A 25,041-nucleotide genomic window follows, 5' to 3' on the forward strand; every position below is an offset into this window, starting at 1 on the left:
TCTGTCCACAGGATTTCCCAGGCAAGAATACTGGAATGGGTTGCCATTTCCTCCTCCAAGGGATCTTCCCTACCCAGGGATCCAACTCACGTCTCCAGTTTTGTCAGCTGGGTTCCTCAACAATCAGCCACCAGGGAAGCCCTAATGGTACTATCTGCTTTTATCAAATGAACAGCAGTTTCCTTCCAGCCAAGCCTCTTGAACTCTGCCCTATTCATTACTATGGCAGAAAGCAGCCTTCCTCTTTGAATAACAAAGGGGGAAAACACTAGATTTTTACTGAATTAACTAAACTGAAAGGCAGGGAAACTAGCCTTTTTTGAATGAAGGAAAATCAGATTGGCTTAGAAAATTTAAATTTCCATCCCCTTCTACAGTCTAGGGAAGGAATCCTGTCCATGACGATGGGGACCCTCAGACTGCTGATTCTGTCACCGGCAGACTTTTACCCAGGGGTAAAGGACACGTGCACTTCGCCAGCCCCTAAATTAGAATAATGGCTCCACAAGCCGGATGGCTGGGTCTTCCACCTGAGAAGCTGTTTTCTTTCTGACTTGAGGAACCATTCCTGTTGCTATGTTTCCACTGCCAGCCTCAAAATTATCTTTTGTGACCTCTGTGCCACCCAGAAGGGTAAAAGCTATTCTATTTTACCCTGTGAGCCAGTGTGAGGGTAAAAGCTATTACAACCTCTGAGGAGCAGGAGGAGAGGATAGAGTCAGTCCAGGTAGGGTCCATGCAACATTAACTTCCAAATTGAAAAAAAAAAAAAAAAACGTTCCAAACTCTTCACAGCCTTGAAGTCTTGAAATACAAGGGCAAACGAACTTAAAAGAAAAACAGTTGGAGAGAGTGAGGCTGTTTTGCAATTCTGGTCCATGCTTCTTCCAGATTTACTGAGGATTTTCTCAAACTAACGTTTGAGCAACTTCCCTGGGGGTCCAGGGGTTAAGACTCTGAGCTCCCGATGCAGAGGGCCTGGGTTTGATCCCTGGTCAGGGAACTAGATGTCACATCCCACAACCAAGAGTTTGCATGCCGCAACTAAGGCCGGCATAGCCAAATAAATATGGGAAAAAAATAAAACAAAAGAAAAACCAAACTACCATTTGAGAGACCACTGACCTCCTGCTTTCCTTCTGGGAGTCTGGGATTTCAGCACGTGTGAGGCAGAGGCTGCCTTCAGGAACATCCCCCAGTGACAGCCTGGGTAGCCTGAGCCTCTAACCAGCCTGGAGGTAGCCAGTGTGAGTATTTCACACGTGTGGGATAGCTCCTGGCTGGGGGAGTGGGACATCTGAGAGTCTGTACCGGGCCAGGACTCCTGGAAGCTCACGCCTGGTTTCCTCTGGACTTCACCCCACACCTTTCCCTTCATCCGTTTTGGTTCCTGTCCTCCCACTGAAATACATCGTGGCCGTGAGGATGACCACACAATGGCAGTCCTCCTCATGAATCAAGGAACCTGGCAGTGGTTAGGGGGCTCCCTTACACAGCAAGCAGGGCAAGGACTTTTATAAGTGAAAATGTGTGACTGAAATGACTTGTAAGCGACCAAATATGGAAATGCTGAAAAGGCATGACTCAAAGACAGTTATAAGGTCTGTAAGGGACCCCCAAAGTGGAAGTTCTCAGTTTATACACAAAACCAGAATGTTAACTGCTGTATTTTTGTTGTCTCGCAGTGCCTAAAAATAGACTCTTTCACTTGTGTTACAAAATAAAGTGAAGAAGTGAGAAGTCGGAAGCCTGGGCAGGAAAGCATCTATTGCTCTGAAACTATTCTATTCAGGCAGGAAAAATTTCACTTTATTTACACACACACACATATACCAGGGGCTTCCTATGTGGCTCAGTGGTAAAGAATACACCTGCAATGCAGGAGACTCCAGAGAAGCAGCTTTGGTCCTTGGGTCAGGAAGATACCCTGGAGGAGGAAACGGCAACCCACTGGAGGATTCTTGCCTAGAGAAACCCATGGACAGTGGAGCAGAGAGTCAGACACAAGTGAGCACACACGCACATGTGTACTCAGAAGTCACAGTAAGCAAAGACATGCTTAGCTTCTGATGAGATTACAGCAATTAAGTGCAAAGTAAGTGGGAATGAAAATAATAATAGCCAACACACACGAAGTGCCTTCTCTGTGCCAGCTACCATTCAAAGTGCTTTACATGTGAATTCATCTAATTCCCACAATTAGGAGGCTGGAGCCTTTATTATCTCCATTTTACAGATGACAAAACTACAACACTGGGAGACAAAAGTAACCTGCCCAAGGTCACATGGCTAGGATTCAAACTCAGGCATTCAAGATTCAGAATCTGTTCTAAACTATGCTATAAAAGAAAATGATCTTAACAATGAAAACCCACTCCTAACGACACAGCAATAGATGCTTTCCTACCCAGGCTTCTGACGTCTCACTTCTTCACTTTATTTTGTAACACAAATGAAAGTCTATTTTTAGGCACTGCAAGACAACAAAAATACAGCAGTTAACATTCTGGTTTTCTGTATAAACTGAAAACTTCCAGCTACACCAGGTTTCCTCCCAAGGATAACACTTAAAAATCAAGTTGCTTGTTTATTTAGCATTGTTTCTGTGTAACAGCTACTAAATATACAGCTTTCCTTCACACCGTCTTAATATGCTTTGAAATGTCTAAAAGAAAACAAAAAAAATAAACAGCTAATGTTTACTAGGGGGGAAATGTTTATTGGGGGGGAGGAAAAAAGGAAAATGCTACCAAAAATATTTTAAAAGTTAGTCTTCTGTGATTTTTATTGCTTACCAGCTTAAGTGCAACATCCTAAAATATCTGAAAATATACGCAATCTCTTTGTTTGACTTAGGCCAGACAAAACAATTTCTTGCAGAAATCAACCTTGACCTTTAGGCCCCTGAAACAGTAGTTGCAGCAGGCATCTCTCCAAACTCTATTTTTCAAAATTGAAGATAGCTAGCCCATAGCCTTAACTTACTGGTAAGACTTTTAGTAAGATTTTACCTTTAAAAAAATGCTATCTATCCTTTTCAACCAACTGTCTAAATTTTTGGTGCAACTCAAGAAGTTCAGAACGCAAACGTGTCCAGGGAATCATTTCCTGTTGCCTCACAACATTTCAGTTCTGTCCTGAAAGTACAGTCTCATTTTCTGTTTCTCCGACCAGGAAAATGACTGCTACAGTTAAATTCTGAAATGCAACACTGAGGTTATTACTTTTATTTTTACAGTTTCCTGACTAGAAAGACAGTCATACTCCACTGACTCAAGAATATCTTTTTTTTTACTTTACCCGTGTATCGTTTTTCTACGCTGCATGCTCAGATATTCTAGTTCCAACGTGCAACTGAAAACGAAAATTTAAAAATACTAAGGTTTCATGAAGAATGAAGCTTAAACAAAGGAATTTGTGTGTGTGTGTGTGCTTAGTCATTCAGACGTGTCCAACTCGTTCCACCCCATGGACTGTAGCTCACCAAGCTCCTCTGTCATTTCCTCCTCCGGGGATCTTCCCGACCCAGGGATTGAACCCACATGTCCTGCATTGGCAGGCAGATTCTTTTATCACTGAGCCACCTGGAAAGCCCCAACAAAATACAAGTGAATGCATGTGAAAGAGCAGCACCATTCTCTGTTAACCCTTCAGGGCACAGTAATCCCTGAAGGTTTCTGATCAGACCCCTAAACTTGCTGCCCAAACCATTAGCAGTGACTCCAGGTCCCACGGAATAAGCTGAATCCTCCATATTAGTTTATTACTCCTTGGGGGAATTCTCTGTACTTAGCACTGCCAGATATAGTTCAGTTTTACTAGGAAAAAGATGGGTATATGTAAATGGCTCCAGGCAAATACATCCCATAAACTGACAAAAAAAAAAAGAGGACAAGGTATAAACAGTATTCTTTCCCAGTGCCTCTCCACAGACAAGCATGATGAATAATTCTCTTTTGTGTAAAACAATGGCCCTCCAAGTGTGACCAGCAGCATCAGCATGGACATCACTGGGAGCTTGACAGAAAGGCAAACTCTGGGGCCCAGCCCCAGACTTACTGAACCAGGATGTTTGTGCTTTAACAAGATCCCTCTCCATGTGACCCTGATGCACATGCAAGCTCTGAGAACCACTATCTAGGCAAATCAGACAAACAAGTACATTAAGCCTAGACGAGGGTTTCTCCAACTCGGCATTAATGACATTTGGAGCTGGACAATCCTTTTCATGAGGGACTGCCCTGTGCGTTACAGGATGTTCAACATCCTCTACCCACTAGATTCCAGGAGCACCCTCCCCCAGGGGGCGGGGGGGAGGGCAAAAGGCAGAATCCCAGCATTTTATACTTGTTGCCGGAGTCGTCAACCACTGACACTGCCTCAACTCAGGTTCTCCAAACGTGTAGGACTAGGTGCACGGCAGAAAGAACTAGGGCCTCAGAGTCAGACCTGGGTTCAAATCTCATTCCCATCATTTACCGGCAATGTGACCCTGGGAATTAATAGTTACTTCAGTGCCCCTCGCACCTCAGTTTTCTAAATGGCCAAATGTCCGTTACAATAAGACACCTACACTACATGTTCCATAAAACTCCCAGCTGGACCCACAATAAAATGCATTGATCTCTCTGCAGTAAAACAAATGAATATTCATGCCACATGGGATAAATAAAGATTACAAACACTCTCATCTATGGAGGTCAAGTTTTAGCACCAATGAGTTTTCAGGCCTAACTCACAAAAACAAACAAAAACACCTCTGACTTTTACAATACCTTGAATTTTGGAACTGTCGATAAGAGAAAGTGACTGAAACCATCTCACGGGGAGATGTGAGGACTGGATGCAGTCACATCCAATTCTCTACTGAAAGAGGGAGGGGACTTTTAAAAGGTTAACTACTGCTATTTTTAAAGTACAAATTCTGGGGGACTTCCCTGGTGGTCCAGTGGCTAAGATGCCACACTCCCAATACAGTGGGCCTGGGTTGGATCCCCGGTCAGGGAGCTAGATCCCACATGCCGCAACTAAAAAGAACTCACATGCTACAGGGGCTTTCCAGGTGGTGCAGTGGTAAAGAATCCGCCTGCCAATGCAGGAGAAGCAAGAGATGCAGGTTAGATCCCTAGGTCGGGAAGATTCCTTGGAGGAGAAAATGTCAACCCACTCCAATGTTCTTACCTGGACAATCCCAGGGACAAAGGGGCCAGGCAGCTACAGTCCATGGGATCACAAAGGCTCGGACATGGCAGACTGACCAAACACACACACGATGCAACTAAGACCCCCTCGTGCCAAGTAAATGCATAAATATTTTGAAATAAAGAAAGATTTCAAGTACACATTCTGACGGTATCATTTGCTTGCTTTAAACTCTTTGATGGTCTCCCACTGCTCGCAAACTGAAGTCCAAATCTTAACAGTGGCACACAAGGAAGATCCTTCTATAACTGGACACTGGGCCTTCCAGCTCTCAGTACACTTTCTGCTCTGGGCATCTAGAAATAACCATTGTTCTGTACCGCCTGCGATTCCCTCCTGCGATTTCCCTCTGCCTGGACCAGGGTCACAGAGACCACTCCTTCCACTAGTGATATCTCTTCCAGGAGGCTTTTCTTGAAACCCAGCGGTCACCCAAGGACCCTCCGTCCCCTGTATCTCCCCAGCACCCAGGGAGTGGGAGAGCACAGGGCCATCTCTTCAACACACCATCCAGCCCTTTGGGAACATCAATTTCAGCGTCCGTGTTTTCTACCCACAGATTTAAGACAGGCCTGACACACAGTAAGTGCCCAATAAATGCTTGTTTGATGATAAACGGTGGTCAGTGTTCTATTTCCCGGCTGGTTCTATCAGGTCGGGCGGGGGCCATAAAATCATGAATCAGAAGTTATATAAGGGCAAGTGCTGTGACTTTTGCTCCTTGTTCTGTCTAGAGCCTGGCACTCAATAAGGAGATTATTTCTAAATCTATAAATGAGTGAATAAACAAACGATTGAAGAATATGACACAGACTTATGACAATGTGAAAACAAACCACCATATCCAACAACAAAAAAACCTCATAGCCATATGCTTTCATAAATCTCATAAAGTGTAGAGCCTGCTTCAACGAGTGTCGTGCCTCCCAGAAAGTTCCATGGGCCTGAAACACAAATTAGAAACCCAAGGCCCCAACCCCCTACCTGATACAGTCCTCTGCCAGGACCCTGCTGTGCCCCCATGAAAGTGTCTCCCGGAACACTTCAGTCCCAGAGCAGCTAAGTAATCACTTTCCATAAAACATTGATCAACACTGCTCCTGGCCAGTAATCGCAAATACTCAGCAACTTACCCAACACACATGAGTCATGACTAAAATATTTTACTGAACAAAGACAGCTAACTTTTATAAACTGATGTCTCCATCTATGTTCATATCATGCAAATATCATTTTTCTGTCTTTTGTCTTTTTTTTTAAACAGTTCCCTCTTCTCCCTGAGAAGGACATGAGACTTAGCAACTGAACAAGAACAACTTCTCCCTGTGGCTCAGGCACCCCGCTGTCTCCCACTCCTTCCTGGTGACACACCCACATCCAGGTTTAACCAATCACTCTCCACCTCGTTGGCGGTCAGTTACTCTAAATTGCTCGCTCACAACAAACTCACTCAAAAGCAAAACACAAAGGTCAAATACGCGCTGGGGGTTTCGGGTTTCCCCTTCTCGATGGTAACAGGCCCTCAAAACTACCGACTTCAAAAACTAGACGACAAAAGGCTGTACTGTGCCTCCCACTTTAACAAAACAGCAGAACCTTCCTTCTTCCAGACTTTCCACTTTTGCAATACCACCGTTTAAAAACACTCACTGCAGCAAGGAAACACAGTTTCTCTCAAAAACATCACTCTTTTCCTCCAAATTCCCACAGTAGAGCCACTAACCTTTGAAACTTTTAAGGGTTTACAAAACGCTAAAGTTACAACACAAATAACCTTTCTCCCAACCAATCACAAAACCCTGGAAAGACCAGAGAGCTGGACTGGGGAATCTTGGGGTGCATTTCTGGCGTCACCAGTATCTCTGTGCCTTTCTTTCCACGAACCTCAGTTTCCTCTTGGGGCGAATGAGAAAATCGCATCTGATCAGTGTTTCCCAAAGTATGATGGGCAAGACGCCCTGTTAACAAGACAAGAGCTGACTTTAGGTGCACAGAGATGAACGTTTTAGACATCAATTTTTTATGGCAAGGGATAACTGGTTTTCCATTAACAGTGGAAATATCAAATTTCTTTAAAAATAAAAGTATTTTTATTATTCTTAGTCTTTTCTTAAGTGAGTCACTTTAAGGGAAAAACAAACAAACAAACATTGTTTTGTAAATAACAATTCAGGTGGTTCTAACAGCTGTGGAAAAGTGGAGACGTGGTGAGCGCCAAAGAGAGGTGTAAACCCCAGCGTAGGGCAGAAGAGTGCTGAAGCCCCGGGAGGTTTGTTGAAAGAAAGGGTTCCCTGGCACCCGGTCCCGCGGGAACCGGAGGCCAGTCCTGGCTCCCAGAGAAGGCGGCTTGGAACGGACCGCGGAGAGGACGCTTCCAGCTCTGGGCAAAGGAGAGTTGAGGGGGGCGGGGGTCCCGGGCTCGAAGAGCATACCGTGGGGGGTCTCGGACCGGAGGGGCGCGGCGGGGATGAGGGTCTCGGGCTGGGGGAGCGCAGTGGCCGGGGGTTGGGACAGGTGAGGTGCGAAGCACGCACTGGGGTCTGGGACCAGAGAGGCGCGGCGGCGGGTCGAGACTGGAGGACCCCACAGGCGGGAACTCGAGGGAGGGGGTCCCGGCGACCAAGACGGGCTGGCAGGGGAGGACGGGCCGCGGGACCCGGGAACCGTGGACGCCCCCACGCGGAGAGAGCCAAGGCTGGCGACCCCCACGGCCCCACACCCGGGCGCCGGTGGAATCCGGGCCGCCCTCGTCGCGCCTCGGCCCCGCCGCGCACCAGCCGCCGGCACTACCTGTCCTCGCTGGCCGTGATCACTCCGTCCTCCTTGGGGATAAGCAGTGCGGCCGTGACGGCGTCCTGGTGCCCCTCGATCTTGCTCAGCAGCACCGGGCGGCTGCTCTGCGGCCTGGAGTGAATCTCGGCCGCCATGTTCGAGCGGCGGCGGCGGTCTCCGCGACGGTCGGCCCATCAGCTGACTGCGGGCGGGCGGGGACCAGTTGGGTTTCGCTCCGGCTCCTTAGGCCGTGTGGGTGCCGCGCCGCCGTAAGCTCTCGAGTGCTTCCGCCGCTTACCGTATTGGCTGAGGAAGCCACGCAGCTAAAAAATTACGTAGCCAGGAGAGGCCTGTAAAGGGTTCGCGTGAGAGTGGGAGAGGTTACGAAGTTCGAAAAGGAAACTCATGGATCCAGGAATGGATTGAGCAGTTGGCGGTGAAGAGGAATTGTCCCTCAAACTAGAACCTATCGAAAATAACAATACTATACTGTATTCATTCTAAGAAGCCTTTGTTTGGACCACACCTCCATTCCAAACATGTTAAAGTGCGAAAAATAAGAATGCAATTTAGAATCTTTGAAAGGCACTCATTGAGTGGCGACTATATACCAAGCACGATCCTAAAATCTTTTTTGGGTTCAGTCAGTTCAGTCGCTCAGTCGTGTACGACTCTTTGCGACCCCACGGACTGCAACACGCCAGCCTTCCCTGTCCATCACCAACTCCCGGAGATTGCTCAAACTCATGTATCCAGTCGGTGATACCATCCATCTCATCCTTTGTCGTCCCCTTCTCCTCCTGCCTTCAATCTTTCTCAACATCAGGGTCTTTTCCAACGCAGCAGCTCTTCGCATCAGGTGGCCAAAGTATTGGAGCTTCAGCTTCAGCATCAGTCTTTCCAATGAATATTCATGATTGATTTCCTTTAGGATTGACTGGTTTGATCTTGCAGTTCAAGGGACTCTCAAGACTCTCCTCCAACACCACAGTTTAAAAGCATTAATTCTTTGGCCTCAGCTTTCTTTATAGTCCAACTCTCACATCCATACATGACTACTGGAAAAACCATAGCTTTTTTACATGGGTTATCTTCGTCCAGATAACAATTTAAGAGGTGAAGAGGTAAGTGCTCTCGCAGTCTCACTTTGGAAAAGAGAAAACTGAACCATGGAGAAGTTGAATCACTTGTTTAAGGTCACAAAGCTATGAAAAAAAAAAAAAAAAAGCAGCCCTTGACTTCTAGGAGTTGGCCTGGCACTGTCAGCCAGACTTGGGTGTTGCTAGGAGCTGGTTGGGTGCTCACAGCTAGTATCTGTGGAGCATAAATATTGCTGAACCAAATTTGGATCCGTTAGCCCCATGCACAGCAAAGCTACTGACACCACACTGTAGTGAAGGAAAGTCAGCATTTATTTGCAGGGTGACTTCCCTGATGGCCCAAACAGTGAAGAATCTACCTGCAACACAGGAGACCCAGGTTTGATCTCTGGGTAGGGAAGATTCCCCTGGAAAAGGGAATGGCTACCCACTCCAGTATTCTTGCCTGGAGAATTTCATGGACAGAGGAGCCTGGTAGGCTACAGTATGTGGGGTTCACAAAAGAAAAAAAAAACAAAAAACAAAAAACATGACTAAGCAGCTGCATAAGAGAAGCAAGGAGAACAGGCAGCTCATGCTCAAAAGAGCCAATTCTTAGAATGGCTTTCAGGGAAGGTTTTAAAGGCAACATTTGGGGTAAGGGTTGCGACTCATGACTTTCTTCTGGTTGCTTGGTGGTGATTGTCTATGTTTAGAATTTTAATCATCAACCTTCTGGTTCTCACTTGTCTAGGGTACATGTACTTTTGTACTGTAGTCACCATTCTCCACCTGGGTGGCGGGGGTCTTAGTTTCTGCAAAACAACTCAAAGATATGCATCAGATTGCTAGACTCTCCCTTGAGGAGAAACAAGGACCGTTACCACTGAACTATCATTTAAGCTATTGTTACTTTTCTTGCTGACTGCTTTTCCTCTGTTTCTGTGTTCCCTCACTCCCCTAATTAGTAACTACTCTTTGGAACTCAGGAAAGGTCAGTGACTCGAGCCTTTTTCTATAAACAAAAAACTGTGGTCCCCCGTTTTCTTTAATACTCCTCTCTCCAACTATATTAGTAGATCATTTATTTGAGTATTTCTCTCAGTTAATGAAATACTGCAAAAATAACAGTTCCTTGTGCTTTCAATTTATTTGAATGATAGTCCATGAATTTTCAGTATTTCACATGCAGTGTAACACAAAGCCCAATCATAATCCCCTCTCACCTCTTCTGGAGAACTTGCTTCACCCAGAAATACATCAGCTTGTTTTGCCGTATGTGTCATATCCCTCTTTCCTTCTCTCCCTCCCCATCGGTTCAGTCCAGTCGCTCAGTTGTGTCCGAGCCTTTGTGACCCCATGAATCCCAGCACGCCAGGCCTCCCTGTCCAGCACCAACTCCCGGAGTTCACTCAGACTCACGTCCATCGAGTCAGTGATGCCATCCAGCCATCTCATCCTCTGTCGTCCCCTTCTCCTCCTGCCCCCAATCCCTCCCAGCATCAGAGTCTTTTCCAATGAGTCAACTCTTCGCATGAGGTGACCAAAGTACTGGAGTTTCAGCTTTAGCATCATTCCTTCCAAAGAAATCCCAGGGCTGATCTCCTTCAGAATGGACTGGTTGGAGTCTCCAAGGGACTCTCAAGAGTCTTCTCCAACACCACAGTTCAAAAGCATCAATTCTTCAGCGCTCAGCTTTCTTCACAGTCCAACTCTCACATCCATACATGACCCTTTTACAAACGGGAATGAACCATTCAGATTCTTCTTCTTGATAGGTTAAGCTAAGAGCTCTGAACTGAGTTGTATGACCTGTCAAAGAAAAATGAGAGCTGGACAGTAGTTAATACATTCTATTTAGGAACTATTCCCCTAAAAATAGGGGGAAAGAGACAGCAGCATAGAACTGGGCTCAGTTTCCAATACAGCATGGACAAGTGGTGATTTTTGAACTATGGTGTTGGATAAGACTCTTGAGGGTCCCTTGGACTGCAAAGAGTTCAAACCAGTCAATCCTAAAGGAAATCAGTCCTGAATATACATTGGAAGGACTGCTGCTGAAGCTCCAATACTTTGGCCACCTGATGCGAAGAACTGACTCTTTGGAAAAGACCCTGATGCTGGGAAAGGTTGAAGGCAGGAAGAGAAGAGAACAGAGGCTGAGATACTTGGATGGCATCACCGACGCAATGGACATGACTTTAAGCAAGCTCCAGGCATTGGTGATGGACAGGGAAACCTGCTCTGCTGCAGTCCATGGGGTCGCAAAGAGTTGGATATAACTGAGAGACTGAACTGAACTGAAGTGGGGATTTAAAACTGAGGAGAGGTAGAGGTGAGTGGCTAGAAAAGTACTAGGAGGAAACATTAGGGGTACTAAGCGATTCTGCCTAAACTAAGTTGACAAAATTCTTACAAAAGGCAGGCAAGGGTGATCAGACATAACTGGAGGATAGTAAGGTTTATGAATTTGATAAGATATCAAGGATAGTCAGACATTGGGTTGGAGGAGCCTCTCTAAACTGACTTAACTTTATTGCTAAAACTGTGATGCAGGCCTGTCAATGGGGCAGACTGGAGTCTGAGGTGGAAGCCTTGCTGAGAAGAGGGCTTAGAGAAGCCAGGCTGAAGTTTGGTCAAGGAGAATCTTTGCCAGACCCTAACACTAGAGATTCTTGAGATAAGTCATAGCATGCTTTGGGATGGTTTTGGTCACCACCTCCTGTACATTGTTATGAACCAGTTTTCAGGGAGGTGAATGTAGGTGAGATGTGTCCAGGAAGAAAGGAAAGAAGATTGATTACAGTAGAGGCTGACTACAATAACCTGGGAGAGGGGTAGGCTAGCCATCAGGTAGCTCCTATGGAAATAAACTGAAAGAAGACTTGCCACCTGGACAAAAGAGGGTATTTGTGGAAATAGGAACAACTGAAGACATAGCAGTCCAACCTGGGTGACTACGGGGGATGCCATTAACAAGCAGAGAGATCACAGAAAGAGGTGCTCTTTCAATATCTACATGTTTTGTGGGCAGTTCAAAACTTGAGGATTCAGACAGTCTTCTTTCGTGACTTAATATTAAGTTTAAAAAATAAATTAACAGTTTGGTAAGAAAGCAATATTCATTGGAAGGACTGATGCTGAAACTGAAGCTTCAATACTTTGGCCACCTTATGTGAAGAACCGACTCATTGAAAAAGACCCTGATGCTGGGAAAGATCGAAGGCAGGAGGAGAAGGGGACGACAGAGGATGAGATGGTTGGATGGCATTTCCTACTCGATGGACATGATTTTAGCAAACTCCAGGAGATGGTGAAGGACTGGGAAGCCTGATGTGCTGCAGTCCATAAGGGGGCAAAGAGTTGGATCTGATTGAGTGACTGAACAAGAAAGAAAGCAATATGATGATATTGCTAAAGAGTGAAAGATAAAGAAAAAAAAATGACATAAATCCACTGTTCCCATTTTGACCTATTTTTCCCATCCTCCTCCCCCTTTTGCTGTAAAACAGTTTGTACTTAGATTGTTTTTAAATAAAAATGTTTATTTTGGATTCAATAATCTCTTAGTCTAGGGCTCCTAAAAGGAAGGATTCTGGAGACATGCCAGGTAAATATTTGTCTATAAACAGCTGCTAGATTCATGGTCTTGAACTCTTTAAGATTACGCCTTGATAAGAAGTATTTTCTTTTTGAGAATTTAAGTGTTTTCTTTAAACATGAAACAGCTTGTCTTACTTTAATTAGGACAGAAGGAACAAGAGCAACTGACAAGATGAAGCAACTTCTTCCAGAAATTTCTGGATCCCAAAGCCCATGAAGCTCTGTACACCCAAGAGTAATTAATGCCCAAGTAGGAAAAAAAAAGGTCAAATTACCAGAGATCAAAGTGCCAACATCTGTTGGATCATTGAAAAAGCAAGAGAATTCCAGAAAAACATCTACTTCTGCTTCACTGATAACACTAAAGCCTTTCACTGTGTGGATCACAAAAAACTTTGGAAAATTCTTAAAGAGATGGGAATACCAGACCACCTGACTTGCCTCCTGAGAAATCTGTACGCACGTCAACAAGCAACAGTTAGAACTGGACATGGAACAACGGTCTGGTTCCAAATTGAGAAAGGAGTACGTCAAGGCTGGATATTGTCACCCTGCTTATTTAACTTCCACGGAGAGTACATCATTTGAAATGCCAAGCTGGATGAAGCACAAGCTAGAATCAAGATTGTGGGAAGAAATATCAATAACCTCAGATACGCAGATGACACCACCCTAATGCCAGGAAGCGAAGAGGAACTAAAGAGCCTCTTGATGAAACTGAAAGAGGAGAGCAAAAAAACCACTTAAAACTCAACATTCCAGCTCGCGTCAGCACATATGCTAAAACTGGAACGATACAGAGGTTAGCACGGCCCCTGCACAAGGATGATATGCAAATTTGTGAAGCATTCCATATTAAAAAAAAACAAAAACAAAAACAAAAAACCTCAACATTAAAATAACAGATCATGGCATCCTGTCCCATCACTTCATGGCAAACAGATGGGGAAAAAATGAAAACAGTGGCAGATTTTCTTTTTCTTGGGCTCCAAAATCACCGTGGATAATGACTACACCCATTAAATGAAAAGACGCTTGCTCCTTGGAAGAAAAGCTATGACCAACTAGACAACATATTAAAAACCAGAGACGTTAATTTGCCGACAAAGGTCCGTCTAGTCAAAGCTATAGTTTTTTCAGTAGTCATGTATGGATGTGAGAGTTGGACCAGAAAGAAGACTGAATGTTGAAGAACTGACGCTTTTGAACTGTGGTGTTGGAAGAGTCTTGAGAGTCCCTTGGACAGCAAGGAGATTCAACTAGTCAATCCTGCAAAAAAAATCAACCCTGAATATTCACTGGAACTACTGATGCTGAAACTTAAGCTCCAATACCTTGGCCACCTGATGCAAAGAACTGACTCATTGGAAAAGAACCTGATGCTGGGAAAGATTGAAGGCAGGAGAAGAGGACGACAGAGGATGAGATGGTTGGATGGCAAAGAGCCAGACACCACTGAGCCACTGCACTTAACTGAAGGAAATAAACAAAACAAAACAAAACAAAATAACACAACAAAAAACAACGTTTGCGCATGCCCACTAAAACACCCCTACCGGCCCCCACCCACCGGGCGCTGGCTCAGCCCCCGCCTCGCCTGGTTTCCGGGGGAACTGTGTTACTGCGACACTGCTCCGGCTCTCCTTTTTCCGCCCTCCATTGCTTTCTCCGGTGCAATGGCATCCGGCCTGACGAAGCTGCTGCTGCGAGGTCCCCATTGCCTCCTGGCCACGGCCGGCCCCACTCTCGCTCCGCCGGTTCGGGGAGTGAAGAAGGGATTCCGCGCCGCTTTCCGGTTCCAGAAGGAGTTAGAGCGGTGGCGCCTGCTCCGGTGCCCGCCGCCGCCGGTGCGCCGGTAGGAGCCACCGGGGAAGAGGATAGGGGTGGCGGTCCTGGAGCCGGGGCGCGCTCCCCCGCGGCTTCGGCCGGGTGGCGGGTAGGGATGCTCATCGCTCGTTTGCTCCTGGCTTGACCCTGGTTGTGCGATAGAGACTCCCACGGGTCGTGGACGCGTGGCGGAGGCAAAGGGCATGCATTTCTGCTGAGGAGCTGGGCGCATGGCTGCCCCCGACGCTCTTGGAACTCCCATTTGGAATCCTGTAGGAGAAGGCAATGGCACCCCACTCCAGTACTCTTGCTTGGAAAATCTCATGGACGGAGGAGCCTGGTAGGCTGCAGTCCACGGGGTCGCTAAGAGTCGAACACGACTGAGCGACTTCACTTTGACTTTTCACTTTCATGCATTGGAGAAGGAAATGGCAACCCACTCCAGTATTTTTGCCTAGAGAATCCCAGGGATGGGGGAGCCCGGTGGGCTGCCGTCAGTGGGGTTGCACAGAGTCGGACACGACTGAAGCGACTTAGCAGCAGCAGCAGCAGCAGACTGAGACTTGTGAGAAATAAGGCCAGCTGGAGGGTAACCTATACCGGGCTTGCGTGTTTTAGCCCCTGCTTTGTATTGCTGCCTCAGAATTCCTTGGGTACGGACAAGAGGGAGGAAAGCACAAAACAGTATTGCGATATAGGGCAAGGAAAAAAGTACACAATGACAAGTCCACTGTCCAGAGGAAAGGGAAAACAGCTTGGCTTTAGGTTTTTGCCATAATTAATCTTGTTCTGCTAGAGGAAAGTCTGGTAGGAAGACCCTCAGATCTTCATATAACTCCAGAAAAGATCCCCTTATACGTGAGGTTTTGCATTTTTTTTTTAAAATAATGTTTCTTTGACCTGTGTCGTGGTGGTACAAATAGATGCACCTCGCTCTTTGATGGCTCCGTTTGACGGGTGTTTGAGTTACTGTTGCTGTAACAACCGATGTAACACCGAATAGCTTTGAAGTTATTGCTCCTTTGGAAATTTAGTATGAAAATCGATAGCTATTTTAATATTGCCCTTCCCCCCAAAAAGCCGATGTAGTTTATACACTTGGTAGGAATATATATGTTCATAGTTCTATATTTTTTCAACACAGAATATTAAGTTTTTTCCTAAAAACAATAGTAAAATAGTGTTCCTTCTTAATCTACATTTGGTTATAGTGAGGTTAGTCATTTTAGGCTTTTATAGTTGTTAGAAACTTTATATATTATATAGATTATATATATCTTAATGACTTACAACCCAGATCTTTATGCTTTGCAGCCCTTTTTTACTTGAGGGTTTTATTTTTGGTTTATTGTCTTTAGTTTTTAAAAGACCTTTTAGTCGTTCTTGAGAATGATTGTGAAGTTTTAACCTACTTACAATATTGTATTTTATTGTTTTAAGATTTGGAAGCATTCATTGAAAATTAGCAATTGACACTAGATTTTATTGCTAATTTTTAATGAATGCTTCCAAATCTTAAAACAATAAAATACAAGATAAATATAACATACTTAGTGTTTATGACTTGAACATATGAAATTATAATTTCTGTTTCATGTGTGAGTATAAAGCATAGTTCCATGGTTATAACAGTAGAACCTAAAAGTGAGGATAAGGTCTTAGTCTCTGTTGATGAACTGCTTTGATGTGGCAGTTGACTCAGAGGGACAGTTAATCCAGCAAAGGACCACAAGTAATCATCTGACTTAAGTTTTAATTTTTAGAAAATCAGATTCTGGAATTAAGCTCAGTCTTTTAAAATTTTCTTTATATAATTAAATAAAATTGTATCACAATGAGAAATGTTTGCTTCACAGCAACATCTTGTTCTCTTTATTATCTCTTACTGTCTTGTGTTTTACATTTTCAGTTCGGAGAAGCCCAATTGGGATTACCATGCTGAAATACAAGCATTTGGCCCTCGGTTACAGGAAACTTTTTCATTAGATCTTCTCAAAACTGCATTTGTTAATAGCTGCTATATTAAAAGCGAGGAGGCCAAACGCCAAAAACTTGGAATAGAGAAGGAAGCTGTTCTTCTGAACCTCAAAGATAATCAAGAACTATCTGAACAAGGGACATCTTTTTCACAGACATGCCTCACGCAATTTTTTGCGGACGCTTTCCCAGACTTGCCCACTGAAGGCGTTAAAAGTCTGGTTGACTATCTCACTGGTGAGGAAGTTGTGTGTCACGTGGCTAGAAACTTGGCAGTGGAGCAGTTGACATTGAGTGCGGACTTCCCTGTCCCCCCAGCTGTGTTACGGCAGACTTTCTTTGCAGTGATTGGAGCCCTGCTACGGAGCAGTGGACCCGAGAGGACTGCACTCTTCATCAGGGTAGGTGATTGTTAGCTGCACGTGCTGGAACATGCTTGAGGTAGAAAGAAAAATTTCTTTTTGTACTTTACTTCTTTGCACTATGACCTTGGCAGGTTACATGTGAATTTTTCTCCTGATCCAAACTGAGAAAGACCTAAAGCTTTTTATCAGTTCAGTTCAGTCACTCAGTTGTGTCCGACTCTTTGCGACTCCATGGACTGCAGCATGCCAGGCCTCCCTATCCATCACCAACTCCTGGAGTTTACTCAAACTCATGTCCATTGAGATGGTGATGCCATCCAGCCATCTCATCCTCTGTCATCCCGTTCTCCTCCTGCCTTCAGTTTTTCCCAGCATCAGGTCTTTTCCAAGGAGTCAGTTCTTGGCATCAGGTGGCCAAAGTATTGGAGTTTCAGCTTTAGCATTCAGTCCTTCCAATGAATATTCAGGATTGATTTCCTAGGATGGACTGGTTGGATCTCCTTGCAGTCCAAGGGACCTTCAAGAGTCTTTTCCAACACCACAGTTCAAAAGCATCATTCTTCAGTGCTCAGCTTTCTGTATAGTCCACCTCTCATATCCATACATGACTACTAGAAAAACCATAGCCTTAACTAGATGGACCTTTGTTGGCAAATTACTGTTTTTTAATATGCTGTCTAGGTTGGTCATATCTTTTCTTCCAAGGAGCAAGCATCTTTTAATTTCATGGCAGCAGTCACCATCTGCAGTGATTTTGGAGTCCAAAAAAATAGTCTGTCATTGTTTCCACTGTCTCCCCATCTTCGCCATGAAGTGATGGAACCAGATGCCATGATCCTAGTTTTCTGTATGTTGAGCCTCAGGCCAACTTTTTCACTCTCCTCTTTCACTTTAATCAAGAGGCTCTTTAGTTCGTCTTCACTTTCTGGCATTAGGGTGGTGTCATCTGCATATCTGAGGTTATTGATATTTCTCCCTGCAATCTTGATTCTAGCTTGTACTTCATCCAGCCCAGCATTTCAAATGATGTACTCTGCATGTAAATTAAATAAGCAGGGTGACAATATACAGCCTTGACATACTCCTTTTCCTATTTGGAATCAGTCTGTTGTTCCATGTCCAGTTCTAATTGTTTCTTCCTTACCTGCATACAGATTTCTCAGGAGGCAGGTCAGGTGGTCTGATATTCCCATCTCCTTAAGAATTTTCCAGTTTGTTGTGATACACACAATCAAAGGCTTTGGCATAGTCAATAAAGCAGAAGTAGATGTTTTTCTGGAACTCCCTTGCTTTTTCAATGATCCAACAGATGTTGGCAATTTGATCTCTGGTTCCTCTGCCTTTTCTAAAAAAAAGCTTTTTATGATAGTATCTTAATTATTTTTATGATAGTATCTTAAATATTCTTAAATAATTAGAGGTGAATTAAATATTAAATTTAGTGTTTACCTCATGGCAGGACTGCAAGCCATGTTTTTAGCTTTACATCCTAAGGGACAAGGGTAGTGCCTGCACAGTAGAGGCTCAGATGTTTAGTGAGTGAATGAGTCCAAAGGACACTGCTGGAGGGCCTAGTGTGGCTTGGCAGCTCCTTACTTAAGTACCAGCTGCTGTTCTGCTCTTCTGGGTAATACAGTCTTCTATTTCTGAGTCCCCTGTTATGGGCTTTGCTGATGGCTCAGACAGTAAAGAATCCCCCTGCAATGCAGGAGACCCAGGTTCAATCCCTGGATCAGCATGGCTACCCACTCCAGTATTCTTGGCTGAAAAATCTCATGGACAGAGGAACCTGGCAGGATACAGTGCATGGGGTTGCAAACAGTCAGACACAACTGAGCAAGTAACACTTTCATTATGTGCACCAAATTCCTTGTTAGCCAGTAATTAAAATACTTAAGTATTTTAAAGTTCTTAAGTACTTAAAGTACTGAATTACTGAAGTAATTAAAATATGTAAGTAATTGGTTTGATTTAACTCCACTGTCCTTTTAGAAGTTGTCAATTGGGAGAAGTTTTATTCTTTGCTTTCGGATGAAAACATGAGTTTTGGTCTTTCTTACATAATGGATAGTCCAGGCAATCACTGCAAGTCACAAAAAAAGAGTCTTGATTCAGACCTTTGAAATTAGATGTTTTAAACCAGTTTCCCTTATTGTTGGAATCTATGTAATTTAGTATTGACACTAAGTTGATCTGATCGTTTTGATCAAGAAGGATACTTACATTAACCAGCAATCAGACTTCATTCAGAGTTAAGGTCTCCCTTCCAACTTCCCAGCCAGGACTTATGTCTGTCTGTCTTATGGAAGCAGGTTTTTAACTGACACCTCTGGAGATGGAGCTGAGGGAAATAGAAGGAAAGGAAAGCAGAAGGTGTTTACTTGACTTGATGGCCAAAAGCTGGTTTAGTGCTTTCTGAGTCTGCTCACTGTTTAAAACAGACACTAGTGAGCATTTTGTTCCCAGCTGGAGCCCTACAACCATGTATCTTCATGTGGGTGTTGGCTGTCAGCTTCTAGTTTTCTGGATAGGGTTCCTTTCAAAATGACATCCCTGCTGTGAATCTCACCTCAGGTCTTAAGGATTTTTATACCCCTGACATCAGGTGCGGACTTTGGCCCCATTACTGCAGGTAGCTTCTGCCACACTGTTGCCTTAAGCGGGAGTGTTTGTTGACTGCCAGTTGAGTGAACGTCCATTGCCTCATTCAGAGGCCAGGGGACCCTTTGAAGCCCTCTAGGAGAAGGCAGTGGCACCCCACTCCAGTACTCTTGCCTGGAAAATCCCATGGACGGAGGAGCCTGGTGGGCTGCAGTCCATGGGGTTGCGACTGAGTGATTTCATTCACTTTTCACTTTCATGCCTTGGAGAAGGAAATGGCAACCCACTCCAGTGTTCTTGTCTGGAGAATCCCAAGGACGGCAGAACCTGGTGGGCTGCCGTCTGTGGGGTCGCACAGAGTCAGACACGACTAAAGTGACTTAGCAGCAGCAGCAGCAGCAGGCCTGAAGTGAAAAGGAAAGCGTCACCTGCCCCCTCTTTCCCCTGCAGTTAAATATTTTTTTATAAATAAATTCTAACAAAGTCCTCCCTTGATGTCCATTCTCTCGCAATCTCTATAGCTTATGTAGAGTCTTAGAACTATCTAAACAATTTTTGGTCACCATTTTGAAATTTTCGCAGGGTAGTCGTGAGACTGTTTTGGAAATACTTGTTTACCATATTTTAGTGCTTCTGCTGACAATTCCAATTATAGATCCTCACAGAGACAGATAATTCAAATATCTTCCTTCTCAGTCAAGAACTGTGACATCTCCCATAGTAGAACTGACTGTGTTGGTGGTATAGTGTGAGCACAGCCACTCTCCATAGTGGAACTGACTGGTTTGAATGGTCTTTCTTCATTCATTTGCTCACCTAATATGTATTGTTTCCTGTGTGCCAGGCACTGTGCCAAGCACTGGAACCAGAGTTTAATAGGATTCAGTCTTTGCTCACAGCTCCTAGGCAGAGAGAGTGGAATGTGGACAGTGCCCTCACGTATTGTAAGGTGTAGGGGGAGCTCAGGGGAGGCGACTACTAATTCCAGCAGGGTTAGGGAAGTCTTACAGAAGTGACATTTGCCTCAGGAAGGTCATTCCAGGAAGAAACCTGGAGGAGCATATTCCCTTTGCTGTACTACATACCCTTGTACTTTATTTATTTTATATTGAGTTGCCCAAAAAGTTTCTTTAGGTTATTCTGTCACATCTTATGGAAAAGCCCAAATGAACTTTTTTGGTCAACCCAATACATACTAGCTCATATCTCTTAATCGTGTTAAATTTTAAAATTTCTGTTAAAAGTGAACTTTGAATTATGGTCCTTATTTTCCTTATACTAATTTTTTTTTAATGTATAAATTATGTTTTTATATGCAGGACTTCTTAATTACTCAAATGACGGGAAAAGAACTCTTTGAGATGTGGAAGATAATAAATCCCATGGGGCTACTGGTACAAGAACTGAAGAAAAGGAATATTTCAGTTCCTGAATCTAGACTCACTAGGCAGTCTGGAAGCACCACAGCTTTGCCTGTGTATTTCGTTGGCTTATACTGGTTAGTAAAATTTTAATCTTCATAATATTCATCAGAAGTCTTGAAAACTGATTTTTCACAATTCTTTAATAAACCTCGAATTGCATTAAAGGATTTTTTGAAAACCTCATTCCCTTGGTGATCTAGTCACTAACTACTTCCTTTCCTGCTGGTCATCCTTAGGGGAAGGTAGATAATCTGTGGTTTGCTAATAGTAGCTTTTGTTAACCAACCTTTTACTATAGAAATCTCATGGAGTATCCTGCTAATCTAAATATTTCTTAAAAACAATTTGACTTATAATAGAGATTTAACCCCAGTCCACACTTGTAACAGTTTCAATTGAGCCTAGAACTGAAAAGAAGCTGAATGTTGTCCATCAAAATAAGTCAGTCCATGCTGAGAACTTTTAGGTTTTTTCGTAACAGTTGACCTGCCTCAGGTTGATTTCAGGTGGATAGAAGTGTTAAGTGTAAACTGTGAATATTTACACTTGACTTTTAAAGTTTAGGTAAATATTTTGCTAATTTTTTATGATGTAGGACTTCGGAGGTATACAAGCAGTGGAAGACATTGCAAAGGAGAAAATTGATGGTGGTGTAAGATGTTTCATCGTTAGTTTTAATTGAAGTGCAAAGCAAAATGAGATGCTCTTGCTTGTCAGATTGGCAAGCCTTAAACGCATCCTTCATCAGCAGTTCTTACACTGCTGGTAGAAAGACAAGAAAAGGCACAGTATTTCTGATAGTTTTGGTGAATATTGCTGCCAAAATTAGACCAGGGAAGCCTGATCTGTGTGCTTTGTTTTATGATGCACCATGTAATTTCAGGCTGTTGTTGGGTTTTTTTTCCTAGTGATAAGAAGCTGATTGCAGAAGGCCCTGGGGAGACAGTGCTGGTTGCAGAAGAAGAAGCTGCTCGAGTGGCACTTAGGAAACTCTACGGGTTCACTGAGAATCGCCAGCCCTGGGACTACTCTAGGCCCAAAGAGCCTGTGAGAGCAGAAAAGACCATCGCCGCCAGCTAGCCAGCCAGAGACGTGCAGCCTGAAACTTGTGAGCTAAACAAGTGACGAACGAATGTCAAAAGATGATCTAAGCTGGACATTTTTTAAATTGTAAAGAAATATGTCTTGTTCCTCATACTGAGTTCCTAAAATTGAACAAGTGTTTATCAGGTCACTTCTTTTATTTTCTTTTTATTCATTTTTGTTCTGTCAAAAATCTTTTGATCTTCCGGTATTTCCTGAGAAATTTTAACTCAAATTCTTGATCTTATGATTGTATTTAACTTGTACAGTTAAGTGTATTTTATTCCCTTCTGACTTTAAGGTATCATAATTTGAATGTATGTTTTACATGAAGTTGCTGTAATGCCAATTTTAAAAGTTATTCTTCATGTATTTCATTGTAGCTTAATTTGATATACCCAGATAGTGAACCCTGTCTCTCTAGTATAGTTTCAGCTAAAATAGTTATAAGAGTTATGTAAGAAATGTAAGGTGCTGATTATAACAGTCAGGCATTTACGATAACTTAGATGGCAACTACCGAGCCTGTGTTCTTAGAGCCTGTGGTCCATGGTGAGAGAAGCCTTGGTTTAAAATTCTGTATGCAGGTTAATTTCATAGCTATTTAATTTCTATAAAATGAGTGGCGGGGATATACATTTTATGCTTTTAAAATAAAAGCAGATTAAAACATTAATGGAAAAATAAAGTATGTATTTATCAATTTAGTATTCCATAATCATAGCAACCATGTCCCAAGCATAGCTCTTAAATATTGTAACACATTTAATTCAGTAGAAGACACATCTTAAGAGTGTGTCTTTCTGATTCTTTAATCCTTTGTGTTCAATTTAGTAGTCCTCCTACTGCAAATTCCCTTTATTTCTTTTCAACTTTTTGGCAACTAATAATTTTCAGTTTCAGTCTGCCAACAGTCACTCCCCAGAAGTTAAGAAAAGTGGGAGTTGAGAATAGAAAAGAGGTAAAATGTTTAAACTGGTACACTTTTTGCCATGAAATCTTTTTGTAAAGGAAGATGAAGAATCTTTGAAACTCCTAACCAGTCTCAAGCAAGCAGTTTCAAAGTGGACTTAATATCATCTAGGAGGTCTTACTGGAGAAGGAAACGGCAACCCACTGCAGTATTCTTGCCTGGAAAATCCCAGGGATGGAGGAGCCCAGTGGACGTTAGGGGTCGCAAAGAGTTGGATGCGACTTGGCAACTAAACAAGGTAAAAAAAGACTTAACAGCTATGACAGCTAACGCAGAGACCGCTTTTGAAGAGGAATTTGCGAATTACCTAGTTGGCTGGATTGGTTAGGTTAAGTGTAAACTCTCACCTTTCTTTTGGGAGTAACTCCAACTCCTAATAATTCAGCACAGGGAAAGAGGACCAAAGCCAATAGTGAAATGCTACCCTTAAATGTATTATCCACAAGTAAACACATCAAGCATCTCATTGACAACATAGGAGGAAAGAGATACTATATAAAAAGTTTCTGGGAAGCAAAAGATGGTAAGTGTCTTCCGACCACTTCTTATCCAGCATGTGCTAGAGCAATGTTCTAATTTTATTTTAGTTCAATATTTTTTTCCAAAAGTCTTTGGAGAACTCAGTTGCAAACTGAGTAATCCTTCCCTTCTCTGTAAGTTCTGTGGATATATTTCTCCTGCTCAGGGCAGTTTGTAGGACTGTAATCTACAAGTTTGCAGGGGAATTATCTTCACCCTTAGGTTTTTCACACTTCTGATCCTTGAATGCTTTTAGGGTTACACGTGGAACACGTCTAGCTCTCTAGTTCATAAAAACTACTTTGTAGTGTAGTGTTAGTTGCTCAGTCGTGTCTGACTCTGCAACCCCGTGGACTGTAGCCTGCCAGGCCCCTCTGTCCGTGGAATTCTCCAGGCAAGAATACTGGGAGTGGGTTGCCAATCGCTTCTCCAAGGGATCATCCAACCCAGGGATTGAACCTGGGTCTCCTTCATTGCAGGCAGATTCTTTACCATCTGAAACACCAGAGAAGCCGATACCTTTAAAAAGCACCAATTAAAATACCATGAAGTAGAACATAGAAGACAATTTATACACTCTTGCACTTCCACGTGAAACAGCTTGAAACTTGGGACCAACTTGAACGACTACTTAATTTGCTGTATGAGAGTAAGTATTACAGAAGTTTGATGTGTGGGCAAGAGGACCATGTGGGTATGAGGGTGTTGCCAAAGGACTGTACCCAAGAGCATTCAGTGACCATTCCAGGACCCCTTTTTGACTGATGTTTAGACCACGTTGAGAAGAGAGTTGTTATAACCGTGGGAAGTTGGTGGCATATGAAAGCACTGACTCAACCTTGGTACTGGAGAAGAAAGATGTTGAAGTCATTTGCTTTGAAACTGACACTCCCATCCTCCAGTTTCCACAGCCCCAGAAAAGTTCCTTATCCAAAAGTGTAATATTGATGTCTATAGACTCAATTATCTAAGCCTTACTCTTTTTTACTGTAGTCCATGTTATGTTATTATGTGCATATATAAAATAGGGCATATTATTCTCAAAAGTATCATGTGGTTTTAAGGAAGTGAAATATTAGTAAAAGCTATCCTTGCAACTATACATTATAGTAAGTGAAGTAAGTCAGAAAAAAATACCATATGGTATCACTTATACGTGGAATCCAAAATATGGCACAAATGAACGTAATTATGAAACAGAAAAAAACTCAGAGATAAAGAGAACAAACTTGTGGTTGCCAGTGGGGATGGGAGAGGAATGGACCGGAACTTCTGTATTACATATCGAATCAAACAAGGTCCTACTGTTGGGAACTATACTCAATATTCTGGGATAAATCAAAATGGAAAAGAATATGAAAGGAATGTATGTATATGTATAACTGAGTCACTTTGCTATACAACAGAAATTAACACAACATTGTAAATCAACTACAGTTTAATTTTTAAAAAAAGCAAAAAAACCCCCCAAACTATTACCCTCATTAGGAATGAAACGAACGAGACTATTTTTTTAGTGTTCTGCATTTTAGGGATTTTGGCCACAAGATGGTGCTCTAACCCTACTTAGTAGCATGCAAAGTAACATCATGGGGAACAGTCTTTTCTCCCCAAAC

The 25,041-nt window shown here is 43.3% G+C and overlaps 2 protein-coding genes and 1 pseudogene across 2 annotated transcripts in view; 2 read left to right on the forward strand and 1 right to left on the reverse strand.

Moving 5' to 3' along the window:
- The window catches only part of WDFY1 (WD repeat and FYVE domain containing 1), a 55,858-nt gene extending 47,729 nt beyond the window's left edge, over positions 1 to 8,129 (reverse strand). Inside the window, exon 1 of the mRNA XM_068967434.1 lies at positions 7,993 to 8,129. Within this exon, the coding sequence (XP_068823535.1) occupies positions 7,993 to 8,129 (137 nt within the window). The remainder of the gene's footprint in view (positions 1 to 7,992) is intronic.
- A 5,292-nt stretch (positions 8,130 to 13,421) lies between these two features.
- On the forward strand, positions 13,422 to 13,516 carry LOC138077262 (U6 spliceosomal RNA; annotated as a pseudogene).
- An 816-nt stretch (positions 13,517 to 14,332) lies between these two features.
- Positions 14,333 to 22,549, forward strand: MRPL44 (mitochondrial ribosomal protein L44). Its single transcript, XM_068968989.1, has 4 exons — positions 14,333 to 14,511; positions 16,393 to 16,861; positions 20,746 to 20,924; positions 21,759 to 22,549. Exons 1-4 carry the CDS (start codon positions 14,333 to 14,335, stop codon positions 21,928 to 21,930), a joined length of 999 nt encoding a protein of 332 aa, XP_068825090.1. The 3' UTR covers positions 21,931 to 22,549.
- The last annotated feature ends 2,492 nt before the right edge of the window (positions 22,550 to 25,041 follow it).

The sequence above is a fragment of the Capricornis sumatraensis genome, chromosome 3 (genome assembly GCF_032405125.1).
Source record: "Capricornis sumatraensis isolate serow.1 chromosome 3, serow.2, whole genome shotgun sequence".
Classification (NCBI taxonomy): Eukaryota; Metazoa; Chordata; class Mammalia; order Artiodactyla; family Bovidae; genus Capricornis; species Capricornis sumatraensis.

Excerpts from the sequence above, each read along its gene's own strand:
- MRPL44 (XM_068968989.1), top strand. The coding sequence starts at position 14,333 with ATGGCATCCGGCCTGACGAAGCTGCTGCTGCGAGGTCCCCATTGCCTC. Across the intron at positions 14,512-16,392 it reads CCGCCGCCGCCGGTGCGCCG|TTCGGAGAAGCCCAATTGGG; the intron begins GTAGGAGCCACC and ends TTACATTTTCAG. Across the intron at positions 20,925-21,758 it reads TATTTCGTTGGCTTATACTG|TGATAAGAAGCTGATTGCAG; the intron begins GTTAGTAAAATT and ends TTTTTTTCCTAG.